The sequence below is a fragment of the Rattus rattus genome, chromosome 1 (genome assembly GCF_011064425.1).
Source record: "Rattus rattus isolate New Zealand chromosome 1, Rrattus_CSIRO_v1, whole genome shotgun sequence".
In the NCBI taxonomy this organism is placed as follows: Eukaryota; Metazoa; Chordata; class Mammalia; order Rodentia; family Muridae; genus Rattus; species Rattus rattus.
The window spans coordinates 271280486-271299852 of NC_046154.1; the positions used below are offsets into that span (position 1 = coordinate 271280486).

The following is a 19367-nucleotide window of genomic DNA, read 5'->3' on the forward strand; positions in this document are numbered from 1 at the left end:
CTCGGAAGAATTACAAGTCCCACATCAGAGTTAGGGTTAAGGCAATCGTTGGCAGCTTTTAGTTTCGCTTTGGGAATCTCTTTCCAGAAGAGCCATCACGTAATAAGCTGGAAACTGCAAAGTGCTCTGTGGTTTCTCTCACTGGTTTATCCAGCCAAGGCACAGAGAAAGTCACACGAAAGGAGTCGGGTTGGTTCTTTTTCCCACTTGCAGATTTTATTTTTCCACCATACTTAGACGAAAACTCAAACGAAGTGAAACAGAAAATACTATCCTTTTAGAAGGCAATTTGGTGAGCTTCGTCCTTTTTCTTTTTTCTTTTTTTTTTAATCGCTTGTCTTTAGAACCACAAATTCAGAGTTATTTCTGTACAAATGCTGAAAAAAAGAAAAGGCATTTGCACAACTATTTAACTGCAGCGTTGTTTGTTATAGAAAAAAAAAAAGACACTTACCTCTAACGAGCTCGTTGACTCTGCAACTATTCCGTACAGCAATCCGCAGTAAGAGGAATGAGACAAACGGACAAGACCAACTGCAAGGATGTCTGTCCATTGAGAAGGAGGGCATATGACTCAAGATTTCTGAAAGTTGATCGTTTTTATTTTGTGCGTACGGGTGCTTTGTGTGCAAGGCCATGCCCTTCCTGCAGACTGAGGCTGGAAGAAGTCATTGGATTCCCTGACACTGGACCCCCAGGCAATTACAAGCTGTCGCGTGGGTGCTGGGAACTGAACCAGGGACCTCTGTAAGAGCAACAAGTGCTCTTAACCACTGAGCCATCTCTCCAGCCCTCAAATTTACTTTTAAAGATATGAAAAATGTATGAAAAAAACATTAAATTATAACCTTCTCTTGGAATAGGATGTCAGCTAAATTTCCAGGGTTTAGGGCACTTAGAGGCAAGTTCCTGATATCCTGAAGAGAGCGCTGTGCTTGCTGGCATGTATAATATTCAGTATTTAAGACAGGAAAGAGGCCTGGGTCAGTGATGCTCAACTCTCCAATAATTGTGTATATAAAGAAGACTTAAAAAAAATTACTGAGGGCTGGAGAGATGGCTCAGTGGTTAGGAGCACTGACTGCTCTTCCTAAGGACCTGAGTTCAAATCCCAGCAACCACATGGTGGCTCACAACCATCTGTAATGGAATCCGATGCCCTCTTCTGGTCTGCCAAAAGACAGTGACAGTGTACTCGCATACATGGAATAAATAAATAAATCAAAAAAAATTACTGGACTGTTGGTAGAAGAACTTTTGAGGCCAGAAGTCTGTCTACAAGACAAACTCCTCATCTCCATACAGGGAGATTAGGGAGAAAGACCCATGAAAGAGACACTTGGTGAAGCTGGATAAGAAATAGATATATGGGGGTTGGGGATTTAGCTCAGTGGTAGAGCGCTTGCCTAGCAAACGCAAGGCCCTAGGTTCGGTCCCCAGCTCCGAAAAAAAGAAAGAGGAAAAAAAAAAGAAATAGATACATGGTAAAAACACAAGTTTGTAATCATAATAAATCAGGAGCTGGAGAGACGGCTCACTGGTTAAGAACACTTGCCATTCTCCCGAAAGACCCCAGGCTTCCACGGCAGGCAACTCACACCTCCAGGGTATCTGACCCCTCTACTAGTCTCCACCACCACCTGCACTTACGTATCATGCACCCACATAGACACATACACGTATGTAAATATATATACATAGTATCTAAACATAATAAATCATATTATTAAAAGAATGACGTGCTAAGAATTAGAAGCCTAAATAAATCCTCAGAAATTTTCAGCACCAACCTGAACACAACAAAATAAACACACATTGGCAGACACGGTGGTGCGAACCTGCAATCTCACCGCTCAGGAGACTGAGGAAAAGTGGGAAACTACACATGTACTCGTCTATAAGGAACACATGGCTAACTTGAAGCATGCTTAGTACCTGCCGAGGATTTTGAGCCTCAGTTGGACTTGTGTAACTTTGAGTATTAGTTTGAGACCAGCTTGGGCTACAATAAAAAGACCCTCTCTTAAAAGGGGGTAAACAAACAGACTAGGAAATATTAAATGATAGAAACATAGTTAAAGATTATTCTCCTCACTAGGTGTGGTGGTGCATCCCTTTAATTCCATCCAGCACTCAGGAGAAGGTAGAAGGATCTCTGTGAGTTCCAGGCCAGTCTGGTCAACAGAGTGAGTTCCAGGACAGCCAGGGCTACATAGTGAGACCCTGATTCAAAAGATACATTTTTTAAAAAAGATTACTCTCCTCAAAGAAATGCAAAGGCTTTACAAATAAATGCAACCAAACTTACAGAAAAACTGGTCATTCCTCTATTACCCAAGATTACTACAAAAAAAAGTAGTGAATAAAAAAAATCAGTCATTTTATGAAGCTTCGTTAGCCCCAACAGTCCCATCTTCTGCTCTGAGTGAAAGGATTACAAGGGCTGTCCCCATCCAGTGCCACACCCACGCAGTGCCATGCCCACCTAAAGCCACGCCCATGAAGTGCCAAGCCCGCCCCTATCACACCCACCTGTTGCTGTGCCTGAGCAGTGCCACGCCCACACAGCGCCACGCCTACCCAGTGCCCCGCCCACCTGGGCTTTTCCCGGGTTCTGGGGATCCAAAGCCCCATGTCCACGTTTCTGCGCCATCTCTTCAGCTAAGTGCTGCTTTCCATTTGCTTGGCACTGTGACTGTAGTTTGCAATATAGCTTCCCCTTTAACAAAGCCAGAATGGTTTGGGCTTTTTTTTTTTTAAGAAAAAATATTGTTCAAGAATTTCATACATGTATACGATGTGTTTTGATCAAGTCTCTCCTCCATTCCCTTCCCTCCAGTTCCTTTCCCAATTCCCCCACACCACTGTTCCCTTCCAATATCGTGTGGTGTGTGTGTGTGTGTGTGTGTGTGTGTGTGTGTGTGTGTGTGTACATGCACGTGCACATGTGTATGTGTATATAGGCTTAGAGTTTTCAAAACCTATTTAATTTGGGTTCATAAATGCTTTAACCTCCCTTCTAACCCACTGACCAGAGGTAGCAGAAGAAGATTAATAGGAAAAAGGGGTTGTGGACCTACTTAGAAGTAATTATTTGAGATGACTTCTTCACAATCAGGATACCAGCAGTCCAGTCCAAAAGCAAACACCAAACACAGATCAGTAGCAGCTGCTCAATCCAGCAGAAACTGCAGTGCTCCCTCCACCAATCCGTACAAGTCAGCCAAAGCAGCAAGACTCAGTCAAAATGCTATGAGAAGTTCTTCCGTGCTTTTCTCTCTATGAAGTGGAGACCGACAAAGACCAGCAAAGTGTTGCAAGGAGTAGCAATGCAAGAGCATCCTCTCACTGTCTGTGGGGTTATATTTATATTTTTTCTAAACATCATGTGCCCTCTCAAGTGTCTGCTTCAGCAAGACGTCCTCTCACAAGACAGCTTCCAGAAAAAAACCACGTGACACAAATGAGTTTCCAAAGAAACCAGAAGTTTCCACTTCATCCAATACATATTATACACATAGACATACCTATGGTTTTCTAAAACAGGTTCTCTCTATGTAGTCCTGGCTGTTCGAGAGCTCACTACGCAGACCAGACTAGCCTCAAGTTCGCAGAGATCTGCCTGTCTCTGCCTCCCAAGTGTTGGGATTAAAGGCATGCACACATAAAGCCCAGCTTATTTTTTTTTCTTTTTTCTTTTTTTCGGAGCTGGGACTGAACCCAGGGCCTTGTGCTTGCTAGGCAAGCGCTCTACCACTGAGCTAAATCCCCAACCCACCCAGCTTATTTTTGAGACTTTCGTTTGAGTACGGTATTTACAGCATCTCTCCCTCCCCTCTGCCTCTTCTAGCCCCTCCCATGCCCCCACTTCCCAAATTCATGAAGCTTCTTTGTGGAGCACAGGCCACCACAGAAATATATGAATGGTCAAAATCAACAGAACCCTGGACCAACCGATACTTTTACAACACAACCCCTGCACTGAAGGCTCAAGGGACACCATGGAAGAAGGGGTGGAGAGGTCACAGAAGCCAGAGGTCCAGGGCATCTGCTGCAAGACAGTGTCTATACATGACAGGGGAGCTGTGCACACTGAATCTCAGCCATGTGGCCACCTAAACAAAACCTGAAAAGTGCCATTGTGGATGGGGAATCAAGGCTCTTCCCCTAGATGAAGAATCACAAGTAAGGGATGACCACTGAAAGAGGAATCAACCAGTCTACTCCAGGGATGAGCCCCCGGCAGGAGAGCCAACCCCCAGGCAACCAGCCCTAAGCACATGTATGCATGAGTGACACTAATAGACTCTGCAGGTCATTCACATTTATAAATGTGAGAGCAAGTGTGTGTGCAGCAACAATAATTCAAAAATAAGAGGTCATGCTTTGGGCTCTTTTAACCTCAAAACTGAGTAAGCTAAGTTGCGAGCGTGTTCAGTGTGAGGAATGTTTAAGTGGAAAATACTACAACTACTTTTTCAGAGGTCTTTGTTTTCGTTTTGTCAGCTAAACATTTTGTGATATTTGTGGAGATGTCTGAACAGCATGGTGACATTACAGTTAGTAAAAACTCACTTCGAGAGTCTAAAGGAGGAGACACAGTAGATATGGAAGCAAAGCTGGGTGATACTGGAGGTAAAAAGGGGTGTGCATGTGCATGTGTGTGTGCGTGTCTGTGTGTCTATGCGTGTGTGTGTGTGTGTGTGTTTCCAGAATTTTGCGAGTGTATACAATGAGTATACCTATAACCCACTCACATACCAGTGATATTTTTACATAATAATAGAACTAAAACCAGAATGTTGGCTACCTCAGAGCCCTCTTGGAGGATGGAACCCACCAAAACGAGAGTAACACAAAGAGTCAGCCATGAGGACCCACTCGGAATCAGAGCGGACCTGCTTAAGGGTCTCTCTAGGGACTTGCTTCATCCTCTCAGGTCTAGGGATGATTTCAAGTCCCTCTGGCCATTGTTATTTGTAAGTGGAACTTTGGAAAACTACTCTTCCCCCTGGACATAAAGACTATGGGGGATGAATCCTTATTCGGAAGTCTCTTGTGAGCCAGAGAGACAGCTCAACCATTCGAGGCTAAGGTTCATAGCCAAATTTAAAGAGCTGGGTTCCCAGAAGTCCCTCGTCTGCATCCCCTAGGACTGAGCCAAGGGAAGCCCACAGAACCGAGTCATATCCGTGGCTTTGTGCGGTGTTGGGAGGATGTGCTCTGCACATCCTCCTCCAAACCCACCAGGTGTCGGCCTTGGAATCCAGGTAAGGATAAATCTTACTCACATCCATTTTCTCCTAAAGCCGCCCAGTCAGGGAACCCAGAAGGGAGTCAGTCATGAGGAGAGGGAGATCCCCACTTATGAACCTTCTATCTATCTCTTGAGAAGAAGAGAGGCACCTTCTTTCCTTCCTCTGGTCTCAACTAAACCTCGTAACTGTCCATTCTGCCAAGTAACGTTTACCCCTCCTCCTTCAGGGTAGATGCTGTCTGTAACTTTCCGAGGCTGAGTGTCTAGAGTTTGAAGGGTTTTATCCATATCCAATGCAGAGAACCTCAGGTCTTGTGCTGAACCCTGAGAGTGCAGTGAAAACGGAGTGCATTGTACATTCGCTGAAACCAGAAGGCTTTGGAAGGGCTCGGGTACACAGCCCTTGCCTCCACTCTGAGGGCTCCCCCCCCATCTAGCTTCCATGACACTGTGTGCCACTTCTGCTTGGAGTAGCATACAGGGGGACAAGGGATTTCTATTAAGTAGTAAACACCCCAAAAAGACCCTGTCTTTCTCAGCATGTCTAAAATGGAATGGACCTTGGAAACCATCTAGCTTTCCAGATTTTTTTCCTTACATTTATTGGAGGTGGTGGAGGTTGTCTGCTGCATGTATGTGGAGTTCAGAGCACAATTTGTAGGGGTCAGCACTCTCCTCCCACTCCGCGGGTCCCAGGGACAGAACTCAGATCATCAGCCTTGGTGCCAAGCACCTTTACTAGCTAAGCCATCTGACCTACTCTACTGATTTTTTTTTTATGAGAAATTCAAGTGATGTACCAACCTGTGAGGACAGAGAGAGAGGGCTTGCACCACATGATGTACCAACAGTGCTTCTAGCACTTATTCAGAGACCATTATGCTCTGTCATCCAGATGGCCAAACGTCTGCTGCTGATTTACTGTGCCAGTCAGTCTTCCCGCAGCATGAGCTTCACTCCCTTTGGAAGCACAGCAGAACGCCTCTCAGTGTCCTCGGGGTCTCTCCTCAGCTTCTTCCCATTCTTTCTCCTGATTTCTAACCCTCCTTCTCCTTCCCTGCCTTTCCAGGTCTCCTCTACACGCTTTCCACACACCTTCTCCACTCCTTCTCCTTCCCACTTTGGCCAGGTCACTACCCTGAGCTAGAAAGTGCTGAGATTCCCACACAGAAGGAAAGCCACATCCAGGCAAGCCCCGCCCCGCCCCGCCCCGCCCCGCCCCCAACTCAGCCCAGAAGCGCAATTCACCGTCCAGGCGGGTGCACAGGACAGCTGAGCGATCTCCTCAGTGCTCGTCCCTTAGCTTGAATGCTTCATGGAAGTTAGAAATGTCACTGAGTTTGTGCTACTCGGACTAACCAGCAACCCTCGGAGCCAGGTGCTTCTCTTTGTGCTGTTCTTGGTGATTTACCTCCTGACCCTCGTGGGGAACCTGCTGATGCTGATGCTGATCAGCTCTGACGCCCACCTTCGTACCCCCATGTACTTCTTCCTGAGATACCTCTCCTTCATGGACGCTTTCTACTCTTCGGTCATTGTGCCCAAGTTGCTGAGAAACCTTATTTCTGAGTGGAAGACCATATCCTTCCTTGGGTGTTTCATTCAGATCGCCCTGGTCATATTTTCTGGGGCCACCGAAGCCTGCCTCCTTTCCGCCATGGCCTATGACCGGTTCCAGGCTGTGTGCCACCCGCTGTTGTATGTGGTCACTATGAATGGAAAGGTATGTTCTGGGATGGTGGCTATATCCTGGGCCGTAGGAATGAGCGTTAGCCTGGTTAACACCCTCCTGCTAGCTCAGGAGAACTTCTGTGGCCCCAACGTCATCCACAATTTCGCCTGTGAGCTTCCTCCGGTGCTCTTGTTGGTCTGTTCCGACCCCCACACTACTATTGCCTCCATCCTGACCACGTTGGTGATCTTGGGTTTTGGTTCACTTATCCTCCTGCTGGGATCCTACAGCCGCATCATCAAGACAGCCCTGGGCGTCAACTCGGCCGCAGGTCGGAGCAAGATCTTCTCCACATGTTCCTCCCATTTCCTTGTGGTTACCATCTTTTATGGTTCAGGAGTGTTCAGGTGTGTCACTCGGTAGTTCCTACTCATAAGTGTCGAGCGTCCCTCTCCTAACTGCCCTCGACCTACGCAACAGCAAGGCCATGCAGCAGGGAAAAGCCATCCAGAGATTCTGCCCTGGAATTCCAAAGTCTTGTTGAGCTCCTGCATGCCTCTGCAATGGACTGGCTGTGAGGTTTTCAAAAGAGGAAGGAGGGAGGGAGAGGAAGGAAAGAGACAGGAAGGAGGGAGGGAGGGAGAGAGGGAGAGAGGGAGGGAGGGAGAGGAGGGGGAGAGAAAGGAAAGAGACAAGGAGGGAGGGAGGGACAGAGTGACAGGATGGGGAAAGAGAGAAAGAGAGAGAGAGAGAGAGAGGAGACCCTGTAAGTTAGGCATAGGGGCCATGCCTCCAATCCCCAGCACCTGTGTGTATCTGTGTGTGTTTTACATATGTATGTGTGTATATATGTGTATGTGTGTATGTATGTATATACTGTCTAAGTATGCATGTGTGAGTGTGCACATGTGTGTATGTGTGTGTTCGTATTTTTATATGTGTATGCATGAGTGTGTGAGAATGCATGCATGCGTGTGTGTTTGTGTATGTCTGTGTTTGTCTGTGTTTGTGTGTATATGTGTATGTATATGTATGTGTATGTATATGTATGTGTATATGTATGTGTGTGTATGTGTGTATGGGTATGTCTGTGTTTATCTGTGTCTGTGTATATATATGTGTGTGTATGTGTATGTACATGTGAATATTTGTGTATGTGTATATATGTGTATGCATGTGTGTGAGTGTACATGTATGCATGTGTATATATGTATGTCTACGTTTGTCTGCATTTGTGTATATATGTGTGCATGTGTATATGTATGTGTATGTGTATATGTGTGTTTGTGTATGTTTGTGTACATGTAAATGTGTATGTGTGTCTGAATCTATATGTAAGGGTGTATGTGTATGCATGTGTGTATGTGTTTGTATGTGTGTGGAGGTATATGTGGGTATGTATGTGTGTGTATGTGTGTGTATCTCCATGTGTCTGTGTGTATATGTATGTCTGTATGTATATGTATATATGTGTGTGTATCTCTATGTGTCTGTGTGTATATGTATGTCTGTATGTATATGTATATATGTGTGTATATATGTGTGTGTGTCTGTGAGTGTACATGCATATATGTGTGTCTGTGTGTATGTATGTGTGTGTGCATGCATACACCACATGTGTGCAGAGGTCTCATGAGGACATTGGATCCTCTGAAACTAGAGGTAGACATGGCCATGAGCTGTCTGACATGTGTTCTCTGAACTGAGCCACAGTCGTCCATTAACACAGCAGTATTAACCACTGAGCTATCTCCCCAGCCCCTGGATATCTTTTAAATGAAGTCCACAGAGCCCATAATGAGCATTCTTGAGATGTCACATTTGTTCCAATGAAGATAATGCCATTGAGAAAGCAATAATGTTTCTTTGGGAAATAACCCGAGGCATACTTAGTTACGCCCAGTGATTTAATCTCAGGATGTTAAATTAAAGTCATATGTTCTGCTTAATCCATTTTCGTCTCTCACTTTATTCACTGATTTTGGCTCCTTCTCAAACAAAAGAAAAATGAAACTAAAAAAACCGTTCTGCCAGGCATTATAAAAATAATGTGCTGAGGCCGAAGAGATGGCTCAGTGGTTAGGAGCACTGGCTGCTCTTGCAGGGGACCAGGTTCAGTTCCCAGCACCCACATGGTCTCACAACCATCCATACTTCCAGTTCCAGGGGACTAGGAACCCTCTTCTGACCTCCATGGGTACCAGGCATTCACCTGGTGCGTGTACACATATACACGCAAACACTCATATACACATGATGATGATGATGATGGTGATGGTGATGGTGATGATTTACTATGATTGTGAGAGTAATCATGTGGAAAACAGTGGCAGTGTTGTGAACTAGTCACTTAGTTTTGCAAGAAACAATGTATGTCTGTATGTATGTCTATGTATATATATGTGTATGTATGTGTGTATGTGTCTGTGAGTGTACATGCATACATGTGTGTCTGAATTGTTGAGAATCTAGAGAAAGGGTAGTATTGTTGTCATGGCTACAAGCCAAGATGCTTGGAAGAGTGGTTAGTCCGATCCTAACCTGAGCTCCTCAGTACACAGAGCTTGTCCTCGTCTGACTCCTCTCTGTGCATTCACTCATGCTTGGAGGCATGTGAAGGCAGAAGTGACGGACTTCCCGATGAAGTTAATAACAACTGTGGGAGTGAGGTTCCGTACTCACACCCAGCCTGACCACAGAGAGAAGTTAGCGAGCAGTTGGTGTTGGGACGTTGCCATGGTGACAGTACCCTGAGGTACCCTTTGTGCACTCCGCGGGAGTGGGATGGACCACAGCTGCGAGTGGTATCGTGATCCTCATCCTGAGTTCCTGAGTTCACGTCGCTCCTTTGTGTAATTCCTCCTAAGGTACATGACTCCAGCATCCGGCTCAGCCTTGGAGCAAGTGTTGTCTTTGCAGTACAGCGTGGTGACCCCGCTGCTAAATCCCCTCATCTACAGCCTGAAAAACAAGGACGTCAAGGCGGCTCTGAGGAGGATGCTGAGCAGGAAGTCCAGACTGACCTTGTAGCCAGACTCTCCTGCTCCATCGAGGGTAGGAGTTGCAGGAGAAAGGTGCTAGAAAAGGTCTTGCCAGTCTGCCACCTCAAGGGAATAGTTTCTCTTCCTCCACTGCCCTGCCCCCTAGTGGCGGGATATTAGGAAACCTCCAGGATAGAGCAGGTGACACCTGAGCCATCCCAAAGACCCACGTAGTACATTAGGAAATCCTTTGAGCTTCACTAGCCATTTCCACAGCTATTGGTGTTTTAATGAATCAACCCGTCAGACCACCAGCCAGGATAGTGCCACGTTCTGGGTAAGTAGCACTTGCCTGAGTAAGGTTCAACTCCCATTTGTTTCCACCTCCCCCACCACCACCACCCCCCAAAAAAAATCCATTGCAAGATCTAAACCTCCAAGTAAGTGAAAAAGAAACAAAGTAACTGTGTCTCTAGAGTCCTGTCTTCATTCATGAAAGCAGTACCCAGAGCTGGGGCTCACCGAATTCACAGTAGTTACTTGTGAACCACCTAAGGGATGAATGAAGAAGTAGGGAATCCATCTGAAGATGACCTCCTCCTGCATGCTGTTAGGAAACAGGGGAAGGGGGGTTGTGGATTTAGCTCAGTGGTAGAGCATTTGCCTAGCAAGCGCAAGGCCCTGGGTTCGGTCCCCAGCTCCAAAAAAAAAAAGAAAAGAAAAGAAAGAAAGAAAGAAACAAAGAAACAAAGAAACAACGAAAGAAACAAAGAAAGAAAAGAAAAGGAAAGAAAAGGAAACAGGGAAGGTGAGGACCATCAACTAATGTTAAGTGTCCTGAGGACAGAACTTCTAATAGCTTCTGTGTCCCTGTGGCCTAGGATACGCAGTACTTAATAGTTAGTTACATTAGATAAAGGACAGAGATTAGTGAGTGGTGGAGGAAGGGAAGGGAGAGAACATCTGAAAAGGAACACTGCCTTCGTAAGACATGTGTCAGAGAAAATATCCCAGAGGAGAAATCGGAAGTGGAGAGAAAGAGATTCCATCTTGGAGAGCGCTATCCTGAGTCCTCACTGTGAGCTCGGTGAATCCTCTAGGACAGGTCTTCCTCTAGCCTTCCTACCTCCCACTTGAACCTCCTGCTTGAGGTTCAGAACGGCTCCAGACCTAGAGGAAAGAGAAACTGGAGGAGTAGAACAAATGCCCATCCTCTGAGACACTGCTCACAAGAAGTCCGCCCAGATAGAGCTTCAGTTTCCCAGCCCGTTTCTTCCCAGATGCCAAGAGAAGTCTGCCGTAAGGGGTAGAGTGTGGCTTAGTGGTAGGACACGTGCATAGGAGAGGAAGAAAACAGCACCCTCATCATCCCGGGTGGCAGCATGTGACCGTCATTTCACTTGGAAGAAGGGGAGAGGAGCTAGCTAGTGCTAGCCGTCCGTCGGATGGGATAATCACTGGACTGAATCACAAAGGTAACATTTGTTTTCACAAGACAACTCATAATTCTGCAAATGCCATATTAATTATTGAATGAATAAAATACGCAAGCTAGTGGGGGAAAGAAGAACAGACTAGGTACACGTGCGTCTCTAAAGGCTGCAAATGCTGACCTCAAATGCCCTCTGCTGTTGCTTGTACAGAAGAACATTAGCAGTGCACTTTGCTTACAGAGTGTTTTCCCACTTACCACACAAAAACCGAACTGAGGGAAAGTACATTTTAAAAACTGCTCTACCGTACTGATACAGCACAGGGATGTACATGCATTTGTATGATAACCTTCTGTAGCAATAAAAGACTGGATTTAAAAAAAAAAATGATTCCGTGCTGGCTCCCATGCTGGTTCTTGCTCCCCCAAGCTAGAGCAAGGTTGGATGATCTTGTCTCTCCTGTCTTCCTTGTGCAGTTTCTCAGTTGGGGAGGTAATCATTTGATTCCCATGTGCAATCCTGCAGTGATACACTGCCATCTGCCATCCGCAACATTCACCTGATGCAAGCCCATCGGCCATTTGTAACCATTCGATCTGATACTTTGCCATCCACTATTTGTAACCATTCATCCACCATCTGTAACATTCCATATCTGATACACTGCCAGCCACCATCCGTAACGCCTGATCCCCCTGATCCCACGTGCAGTCCGGCAGTGGCCCACTGCTCTTCCCCATCCTCAGGGAAGTCACCTTGTGAGAGTCTCAAATCTTGGACCTTGAATCCCCAAGGCGATGGCGCTAATAAACTCATCCCTTTATGAGACAGCTGCCTCAGGAATCCCACAGTAATAACGCAGAGGCAGCCAACACCGCCAGAACCATGACACTCATCAGCACAGCGCAGCTTTGGTGGCATTTCTTCTCTAGACATTTGGTGGCGCTGGTTCCTTATATTTTTCAACCATAAGGCCGCCTGAAGCTGCAGCTGTGGCAAGTTAACAGCTAAGGGGGAAACAGGCAAGTTCAGGGGCAGAATGAGCCTCCAACTCTGACCTTTCACACGCGCCTCCTGAGGACTTGGAGAAGCCTTTGTACCATGACTAGTATGGGGAAGATAACATGCAGTGTCATAGGAGAGACATCACACTGTGTTTAAATTTACACTGCAGTGTAATGACAGATACCAGTTATTTCCTGGGAATTTTCCCAGATACAAGGCAGACCTACACATACACATACACACACACACACACACACACACACACACACACACACACGTGCGCACGCGCCCTGTTGTGCCTATAGATTTCCTAAGCATAGGAGTTTCATTTTGGAGCTGGTGACTGCTAACACAGGAGAAGCATGACTTGACCTGACTGTCCAAAGCCCCAAAGGTTATTGGGGTAATGCAATGGTTGCTATTGTCTCTCGACTGAGTTTAGAATTGCCATGGAAATGCACATCTCTAGATGTCTAAAGAGGGTGGTCCCAAAATGTTTGGGTAAACAGGAAAGACCATGCCTTGAACATGGGCAGCAGTATCCCACGAGCTAGAGTTCCTGACTGAATAAAAAAGAGAAAATGAATGTGAAGTCCAGCATCCGTCTCTCCTGACTTCCTGACGGCACACAGTGTGGCCAGCTTTCTCTACAGTCCTGCTGAGTTGCACCCTCCAACCAAGAGCCATTAAAACCTGTCCTTCCCTGAGTTTTATCTGGAATATCTTCACATCTATTTAAAAGGTAACTAAAAAGCAACTAATACAGTGGAGATCTTTGGAAGGTAGAAAGAAGACAAGGTTTCATTCCCAGCTAATTCAAAATGTAGTAAATTGAGATACGGTTTTGCAGCTTTGAAGCAGGGAATCTCAGAGAACCAGCTCATCCAAAGCTTCTAAGACAAAGCGGGTCATGCACATGGGGCAGAGGTGAGCAGCTCACACTCGGACCAGCAACAGGTACCAAGAACAAATAGCAACACCCGGATCCGATCCCTGCCACGCATCCTACAGCCAAAATAAGGGAAGTTCTGCAAGCAGCCAGCTAAAAACAAGCAAGGTTTGAGACATACATGGTACAGAAAGAACAAATCAAAAGCCCCCGTGTGAATAAATCCTTAAGAATTGATAACTTTATAATATCCTGCATATATGCAATCTCCAGAGAACAGGTCTTGTCACAGCTCATCTTGAAAAAATAAATTCCTCAGCTCCCTCAATCATCTACTGACTCCTAACTGTCCGGTTATAAGGTCCACCACCCCACATGCTGTCAAAACCCCACCTATACTTCCAAATCCAGCTAAATCCACCCCTGATAGTCTAAGTGTGGCCTCCCACCCCTGTAATCCTCAGGGTTGCAGGTGGAGGATAGGGAATGGGAGTTCATTCAGGTCTGAGTTATATAGTGAGATGCTAAGGAAAGAAAAAGCCGGGCTGGAGAGATGGCTCATCAGTTGAGAGCACTGACTGCTCTTCCAGAGGTCCTGAGTTCAAATCCCAGCAACCACGTGGTGGCTCACAACCATCTGTAATGAGATCTGATGCCCTCTTCTGGTGTGTCTGGAGACAGCTACAGTGTACTTATATATAATAAATAAATGAATCTTAAAAAAAAAATAAAGGAAAGAAAAGCCACGACTCTCATCCTCTGTGGGAGCTGAGATATAGGTACATGTGTGTTTTTGTCAGTTATACATGTGTGCATGTGAGTGTGGAAGCCAGGGTAACCTGGGGTTTCATTTCTCAGGAGCCAACTTCATTGTTTTTTGAGACAGAGTCTGTAAACTTGGACCTGGGGCTCACAGATTAGGCTAGACCGACAGGCCATCGAACCCCGGGCATCCTCCTGAATGAACTGAAACCACAAGCACATACCACACGTGCACGCCCAGCTTTTCATATCAGTGCTTAGGTTCGAACCGGGGTCCTCATACTTGCTTGCGTGGCACCTTATCCACCAAACTAATCCCCCTGCCCATGAATGCTTTCTTGGTCTCAGTTTTCCATTTCTCTGAAATGCAACTTATCTTTCCCCTTAAGAATAGGCAGGGCTGGGCTGGAGAGATGGCTCAGTGGTTTAGAACACTATTCCAGAGGACCCAGGTTCAATTCCCAGCAACCATACCTGTCTGTAACTCCAGGTCCAGGGCACCTGATGCCCTCACAGATATACATGCAGGCAAACTACCAAGGAGCATAATATAAAAATAAATGAGCCCTTTAAAAAATTAAGCATGTGTCCAGAGACAGGCTCAAAGTGGGATCCTAGTTCAAAGGGAGACCCCAAGACCTGACACCATTACTGAGGCTATGGGGCACTCACAAAAAGGGACCTATCATGACTGCCCTCCAAACAACCCAAGAAGCAGCTGAAAGAGTCAGATGCAGACATGTGCATCGAACCAATGAACAGAAGCTGCTGACCCCTCTGGTTGAATTAGGGAAAAGCTGGAGGAAGCTGAGGAGGAGGGCAGCCCTGTAGAAGGACCAGCAGTCTCAATTAACCTGGACCCCTGAGATCTCTCAGACACTGGATCACCAACCAGGCAGCATCCACCAGCTGAGATGAGGCCTCCAACACATACACAGCAGAGGACTCCCGGGTCTGGGTTTAGTCAGAGAAGATGCACCTAACCCTCAAGAGACTGGAGGCCCCAGGAAGTTTAGAGGTCTATTGGGGGGAAGGGGGGGGACATCTTCGTGGAGCGGGGGTTGGGGGGTGCTCAGGGAGGAGGTATGGGATGTGTAACAGTCGAAGAGTGGACCGGGAGGGGAATAAAATCAGGAGTGTAAAAATAAATACATTTTTAAAAAATCTAAGCGTGTGCAGAATGTATTTCTAGCCTCTCATTAGTCTTATAGCGCTGCCCCCTGCATTACACCTATCTATATTGTCTCTCCTACTGGTCTTCATAGGATGAGCCCTTTTAACAACTTTGGACCTCCTGTGGTTGCTAGATGACCGATAAAGTGACACAGAAAATGTTGTTCGTGTCCTTGTGGTAAGTTCACGCTCTTCCCTCTGTAGTGGGCGGAGCTTCAGAGCTCCGCCCATGTTCCACCCTTTCCCTGTAGAAAGAAAACACCAACAGAGACATCAAATTGGGCCCTTTATTTGGGACAGAAGAGGGTTCTCTTGCATTAGTAAAACCACCATCGCCGTCACTAAGCAAGGGTTTGCAGTCCAGTGCGCCAGTCACACTCCTTTAGAGTCCTTTAGAGTCCGATGGTGTCACTACAGGATACAAGGCTCAGAGACAGATCATCTTCACGATAGACAGAGCCAAACTGAGGTAGCCTTAGGGAACAGGCGTTTCTGAATTCAGGGCAGGGACAACAAGGGCAGGAGCTCCCGGCTTCTCACAGCGCCACTGTTCCAGCTTCTCAGAGCACATGGGCTTGTAAGCCTTCCTGATCACGGAGAAACGGACAAAATGAATGGACTGGCTGGAATTTTCTTTTTAACTTGACTATGCCAAATAGCGGGTTCCATTATGACAGTTTCATACATGTATATCCGTGTGCTTTGCTCAGTTATCACACACACTCACACAGACACACACACACACACACACACACACACACACACACTTTCTCTCATGTTGCAGGTGGTTGACAATGTCTAGCATAAAACTCCATTTAGGTCATCCTCAGTGTGAGCTGAAAGATTTAGAGAAGAAATACAGACATTCTGAGGTCGATGGCAAGGGCTTCTCAGTGGAATGGAGCTCACTATTAATATAATAATAATAATAATAATAATAATAATAATAATAATAATAATAATAATATAAGGCTAGTGGTGGTGGTGTATGACTTTAATATGTGAAGGCATAAGTAAGCAGATCTCTGTGAGTTTGAGGCCAGCCTGGTCTACAGAGCTAGATCCAAGATAGCCAGTGCTACACACACACACACACACACACACACACACACACACACACACCCTCTCAGAAAACCAAAATAAGGGCTGGAGAGATGGCTCAGTGGTTAAGTGCTGGGGTTCAACTCCCGGCAACCACATGGTGGCTCACAACCACCTGTAATGGGATCCAATGTCCTTTTCTGGTGTGTCTGAAGACAGTGACAGTGTACGCACATAGTACAATAAATTAATAAAATCTTCTTTAAAAAAAACAAAACAATAATGATGATAAAATCAATAAAGTTCAGATCTAGAAAAGATGTGGAACCACACCAAGTGCTTTGAGGCTGAGAACTGGCCCAGGAAAGAGAGTTCTGGACGTCAGCCTTCCAACAGGGAATTCTGTATCGGGAAAGTTGTCACACAAGAATGACACAGAAGAGCATTTTAAATATAGACCTTTCGGACTCTAGATGGATTTTGTTTTGGAGACTCCGTCAGAGATTAAAGGGCCTAGAAAGGGAAGTGCTAGCGCCCTCCAGAGGAGAGCAGAGGCAATGACTCACCAGTAGTCGATCCCTTTGATAGCCACGATCTTCTTGGCACATACTATGTCATCCGCAAGCTCATCATCCAGGAACTCTAGCGGAGTGCAGGAAGGAACAAGACAGCTAAGAAATACAGCTCAGCGGGCTGGCTCCACTACTCCCACGGTCAGGGGGACTGGTTCTGAGCTGAAGGCTTGGCCTAGAGACTTTCTATACGAAATGGCCAATCTAGTAATGCCTCCCTTTGGTGGGGACTTCATCCCCTTCCCTAGGACACCTCTCAAGAAATCGACAGCTTCATCACACCCTGAAAATACAGCGTATCAGACTTCAAGACTCACAAGTGTCTTGAACTACCCTTTCCCGAGCCTTAGGGGACTCTCTGGGCATGCGGAGATCATGACCAGTTTCTTACTAAGCACCGCCATCTCAAGTCACACGGTACCCAGCACTCCTGCTGCTTTGGAAGACTCAGAGGCAGGTGTGGGAATACAGAAGAACATGGTGAAAGAGGGTACTCACTGTCACAGGAAATGTCACAGATGTTCTCTGACTCGGGGAACTCGCTACTCTTGCACCAATTTCTGTTACTGATCTGGAAGAGTCCGTACTCTGTGCTGCCATTGTTCTTGACGATAGCTTGTGAGTCATAGCCACTGGTGTGGAATAAAACACAGGTCCCTGAGGGAGACAGAAGGAAGAACTTTCTCAGAGATGTCTCAGAGAGGCATGATTGAGAAACTAATTTGGAGCAGAGGGGAGGCTTCCCAACCAATCTCCAAAGGTGGTAAAGTCCGGAGCATCTTGGTGAAGTGAGAAAGGCCAGACAATGGGAGACAGGAAGGGCAGGAGAACTAGTTGAATAGAAGAGATCAAGACAGAACAAGAGGAGCTATGAGACCACGAGGAGATGGAGGAGGAGGAGGAAGAGGAGGAGGAGGAGGAGGAGGAGGAGGAGGAGGGAGAGTTGGGAATGAGAGGAAGCAAGGAAGTAGTGTAAACTCACATTCAAGCAAGCTGATGCCTTGATAGCCATCCATGTCTTCAATGGCGTGGGACACCTCACATTTTGTAAACTCTGTGGCTTGAAAGCCAGGCAGCGAAATACACGCCAGGAACAGAGGAACAAAACGCAGCATTTTGCCTGCTCCCAGACCTTGAATGTGGATACCACTCACTTCCCCTGCTTTTATTTATGAAGAAGGCCTCTGGCCCCCTGGCACCAGGCCTTCTCTCTAGGAAGATGATGATGACGAGAAGAAGCTTCTGCCAAGATAGAAACGCCGAGCCTGCCAACTTCCCTCCATCCTGCCACCCTCCCCCACCTCCTGTATCCAGTCAATACCAAGTATTGTTTTCTGCCCATATAGATCTACAATGATCCAGCTTCGCGCTCAGTTTTGCTAAACCTTTGTTTCTTTCAGGGCTGCTTCTAGGAAGCAGGATGTCCCTAACCTTAGGAACAAAGGAGGCTTCAGGACAACACAAGTGAGGTGATTGGAAAACACAGTTGACCACAGCCAACTCCATTCCTACCCCTAAACACATACAGAATGTGGAAAGGGATTTATCATATCCTAGGACCAGAGGTGGCATTTGTCTGGCCTACCTAACCATGGGACAAAGTCCAGGAAAGCCCCTTGATACGGCAGTTCATAGCCGAGGGCCTCGGAGAAAGGGATGGGACACGGTGACATTTGGCATGAGAGCCAAATACAGCTTGGATGTCAAGACTTCCTATGGAGGAAGATAGATAATGGGAAAAGCTTTGTGTGAAAATATCTAGCTGTCCTATAAGAAATTGCCAAGCTCCCTGCCCCCAGTCGCCACTGACAGGAGATGCTTCTTGGTGTTATTAAGACATTGTGTCAATGCAAGGCAATTTCATAGTAACATTGTTTTTGGGTAAGTAGTTCTTGATAGCCCCAAGGTGGGCCACAGACAGGAAAGGGGTCCTGGGTAAACTGTAATAGTCATCTCCTCTAAGCAAGTGAGGGCTGGGTACTAGTACCAAGTGATTACTGTAATTTGCTGTCATGGAACGCTACATTCGTGGTCTTGGTGGTCTTTGCCTTCCTTCCTGCCTATGCTCATTTCATAAGCCTGATTTTTTACTTCTCCCGAGGTCTCCATCCTAACCAAGCCACCTAAGACTTAAAAACTGGAAGTCTTCCCACTGGCTATTATCTGTAAGTCTTCAGAGACAAAGGCGCTCTTCTCTGTTTAACCCCACCCGCTCTGCTCGGGGTAACCAGTGTATAGCACAGCGTGACTGAAACTCGTGCGGAGGATGTGGAAACCCAAGGCGGATGAACAGAAACTCCCGAATGGGAAGAGATTCAGGCTCAGAAATTCAGCAAATGCGTTGCCTCTGCGGGTCTCTCATATCCTACCCAGGACTGGGAAGGTTTGGGACAAGAATGGGAATCCTGTCACACTGAGCAAGTCACATGCAAACTGAGTGGGAATGGATCATACAGGAGAGGAACACATAAGAAAAGTTAAGTCCGATGAAGTCTTCCCAGTAGTGGTGTCTGCATAAACTGCCTCTGGCCCTGGGCAGAATGAGTATCTGTGACGGAGGGAAGTGGAGGTCCACAGTCTTA

General features: G+C 46.4%; 2 protein-coding genes across 2 annotated transcripts; one reads left to right on the forward strand and one right to left on the reverse strand.

Annotated features, from left to right (window-relative positions):
- The first annotated feature begins 6572 nt into the window (after positions 1-6572).
- Positions 6573-9959, forward strand: LOC116890511 (olfactory receptor 8S1-like). The gene is made up of 2 exons (XM_032891011.1): positions 6573-7336; positions 9797-9959. Exons 1-2 carry the CDS (start codon positions 6573-6575, stop codon positions 9957-9959), a joined length of 927 nt encoding a protein of 308 aa, XP_032746902.1.
- A 5482-nt stretch (positions 9960-15441) lies between these two features.
- Lalba (lactalbumin alpha) lies at positions 15442-17906 on the reverse strand. Its single transcript, XM_032890969.1, has 4 exons — positions 17768-17906; positions 17284-17442; positions 16780-16855; positions 15442-15759 (listed from the first exon to the last, which is right to left on the reverse strand). Exons 1-4 carry the CDS (start codon positions 17898-17900, stop codon positions 15648-15650), a joined length of 480 nt encoding a protein of 159 aa, XP_032746860.1. The 5' UTR covers positions 17901-17906; the 3' UTR covers positions 15442-15647.
- Between the last annotated feature and the right edge of the window lie 1461 nt (positions 17907-19367).

What these genes read in the sequence shown, in the direction of transcription:
- LOC116890511 (XM_032891011.1), top strand. Translation starts at nt 6,573, where the DNA reads ATGGAAGTTAGAAATGTCACTGAGTTTGTGCTACTCGGACTAACCAGC. An exon ending in TATGGTTCAGGAGTGTTCAG is followed by an intron (nt 7,337 to 9,796) that starts GTGTGTCACTCG and finishes ATTCCTCCTAAG; the next exon opens with GTACATGACTCCAGCATCCG.
- Lalba (XM_032890969.1), bottom strand. Translation starts at nt 17,900, where the DNA reads ATGCTGCGTTTTGTTCCTCTGTTCCTGGCGTGTATTTCGCTGCCTGGC. An exon ending in AGGCATCAGCTTGCTTGAAT is followed by an intron (nt 17,443 to 17,767) that starts GTGAGTTTACAC and finishes TGTCTCCCTCAG; the next exon opens with GGACCTGTGTTTTATTCCAC. An exon ending in CTGTGACATTTCCTGTGACA is followed by an intron (nt 16,856 to 17,283) that starts GTGAGTACCCTC and finishes GCACTCCGCTAG; the next exon opens with AGTTCCTGGATGATGAGCTT.